Source organism: Cibotium barometz, chromosome 38 (assembly GCF_041138505.1).
Source record: "Cibotium barometz isolate CiBa-2024 chromosome 38, ASM4113850v1, whole genome shotgun sequence".
NCBI classification, from domain to species: Eukaryota; Viridiplantae; Streptophyta; class Polypodiopsida; order Cyatheales; family Cibotiaceae; genus Cibotium; species Cibotium barometz.
The window spans coordinates 8,833,118-8,836,060 of NC_141083.1; the positions used below are offsets into that span (position 1 = coordinate 8,833,118).

A 2,943-nucleotide genomic window follows, 5' to 3' on the forward strand; every position below is an offset into this window, starting at 1 on the left:
GGCACTGGGTGCAGTTCTCAAGGGAGTCAGTTTCTATCTGGACAATCACATGTTTTGGAGTGTAGTCCTTATCTTTGGACAATTGCTTATCTTTGAAATTGTGTAGTCCTTATATTTGGCCAATAAATTTGATATCGTGTTTATTTATTTTACCTTTATCCATCATAGTATAAGAAATACATGTATTATTTGTGGGTCTAATTTTCATGAAATACATATAATTTCAGTTCATGTAGGTGAACGAGAATCCGAAATGTATTTTTAAGAGAGGCTTTATTATTTAGAAGGGCCACGGAGAAAAAGTGAGAAAAATTGGGTGAGGGGTGGGCTGACAACTTCCAAAAATAGACCCTGCAACCGTTGCCAAAAATAGACCCTGCCGCCACCAACTCAAGCTGCATGTGGTTGACGTTGATGAAGGGACCCGGATAGCCTAATATGAAGTTTTCATCTCTCTCTCTCTCTCTCTCTCTCTCTCTCTCAATATATATATATACATATATATGAGGCTACGGAGATATGGACTGGATACGGTAGCAGAGTGCATCGTTTTCTGGTCATTACGCTGAGCTCTTGTTCCCAATGGCCGATCCTGTTGCCACCATCTTAGCCATTGCAACAGCAACACCTCCGCATGCCATCGAGCAATCCTCCTACCCCGACTACTATTTCCGTGTCACCGGCGGCGATCACATGACCGACCCAAAGGAGGAATTCCGAAAATTATGTAGCTTCAATGGATGTATCATGTACGTGTAAAACTCCTCAGCTCAAATGAATTGCTTATGCTGTGTTATCGGCATTAATTCAATTAATGCTTGTGAGAAGGAAGCCTTACGAGCACATCTGATTGCTGTTAGTAAGGTTTGTTGTTTGGGCTGTGCGCAGGCGATGGGTCGGGCATCAAGAGCAGGCACATGGCCTTGACTGAGGAATTCCTCAAGGCCAACCCGAGCCTGTGTGAGTATGACGGGAAGTCTCTGGACGCGAGGCTGAAGTTTGTGTGTGAAGAGTTACCGAAGCTGGCCAAGGAGGCAGCCGAGAGGGCCATCAACGCATGGGGGCAGCCCATGTCCAGCATCACGCACCTCCTCTTCTTCACGAGCACAAGTGTGGACATGCCGGGGGCTGACGTGGCGCTGGCCAACCGCATGGGCTTGAGGCCAAGTGTGAAAAGAATGATGTTCTGCTCTTCCGCGTGGCCGAGGACGTGCATTCTCATCGTGTGCGGGGACCTTGGATCCGTGACCACATTCAGAGGACTGGGCCCAAATGACGTAGCCAATCTCGTCGGACAATCTTTCAACGCTGATGGTATGGCCGCCCTCATCGTGGGCGCCCGCCCAAACCGGCAGTCTGAAACTCCACTCTTCCAAATCCACACCCCTACCTCATACCCCACACGGAGGCCTCCGTTGCAGGCCACGTCACCGAGTCAGGCATGACCTTCTCGCTCTCTAGGGACTTCCCCCACCTTGTCTCTAGCACCATACACAACATGATCATCCACAGTCAGGACCTCAAGCAATGCTTCCACTTGGATGAGATATCCCCACGCGTGTGTAACTCCTCCTTCTGGGCAGTTCACACGGGCGGCAAGGAATCATTAGATATGCTTGAAGAGAAGTTGAGATTGAGGCCCGGAAAGCTTAAGGAGACGAGGGAAATACTCGCCGAGAAAGGCAATGTGGGTGCCAGCATTGTCATGTTTGTGCTAGAGCGACGACTCCTCTACTCCAACACAAATGGTTACCCTAATGCGGAGCACAACAGGTGGGGATTCGTTGTTGGTTATGGGCCGGGAATATCCATCGAAATAGCAATGCTTAAGGCTTGCCCAACAATACAAAAGCAACCGTGGCTGGTTAACCCTTCTTCACACACTGTCTGTTATAACACCTGATCAGCCTACCTGTTTTTGTGTGATAGCGATTTTATCTCGCAAAGCATGGCATCCATGTTCAATAAAAGATGGTTGCCTCCCCTCTTAGTGCTTTTTGAGAATTTCATGCTTGAATTGTTTTGATCGCCTTCTCTCCTCTGTAGACTGGTTTATTCAAAATTTGTTTGATTTGATGGCCGTGATTACAATGCTCGTGAATCATCACCCTGACGGTTTGAGAATTGGCCATGTGGAGTTCACTTGATGGTTAGGTAACCTTGTTTGCACAGCGCAGAAATCATTACTTTTCCTTTATACATTCTTGAAACCATTGCTGTTTGAGTTGCTCCCTAAACCATCAAGCTGTGCAGCTGTTGTGGAGAGGACGCTGTACTTGGATAGGGAAGAAACTCGAAAGAGAGCAAGGTGTGTGTGTTTTGTTTCAATAGCCATGAAGCTCTTTTCTCTAGTCTACGAGAAGGTGATGTTCCGGCAGGTCAGGCTTCATTCTTTGCCCATTGTCATCCCCGTTTTTGGGCATTTTCTTTGACAGGAACAAAATTTTAGGGCACTGTATTCTTGTTAATATCTATTGTACTTAGCAATGTTTAGTTCTATGGTTGAATAACCTTAGTAATATTCTTAGATAGCATTAGGATATTTATCTTGTTTGATGAAACTAGAGTCTTGATAAGTAGGTGTATTTGTAAGATAAGAGATATTTTGAGGAAATTAGAAATTTTAGTATCTTATGCATTAGCTTCTAGCTTGTTATTTGAAAATTTGTGAGATGGCTTGCTTAGTGATTTTCTTAGTGATCTCACTACTTCTTCCACACCATAACATTTAACATATGAAAGTGAGTGTAAGATATTTCTAACATATGAAGATAATATTCTTAGTCTAATCAAAGAGTAAGAACTTCAGGCTTTTCATTGTGTATAGTAATGCAAAGATGTCAATGCTCTCCACTAAGCGAATGTCGTTTGGTGATTTGGAGAAATTCAATGATTTCTCAAGTTTGAAAATGTTTGAGACTCACGGTACTAATGTTGAGCAAA

At 44.5% G+C, this 2,943-nt stretch overlaps 1 protein-coding gene across 1 annotated transcript; it reads left to right on the plus strand.

The window, feature by feature from the left end:
- The first annotated feature begins 679 nt into the window (after positions 1-679).
- Positions 680-1,445, plus strand: LOC147616311 (chalcone synthase-like). The gene is made up of 2 exons (XM_086777031.1): positions 680-749; positions 889-1,445. The coding sequence occupies exons 1-2, from the start codon at positions 737-739 to the stop codon at positions 1,443-1,445; spliced, it is 570 nt and encodes a 189-aa protein (XP_086633157.1). The 5' UTR covers positions 680-736.
- The last annotated feature ends 1,498 nt before the right edge of the window (positions 1,446-2,943 follow it).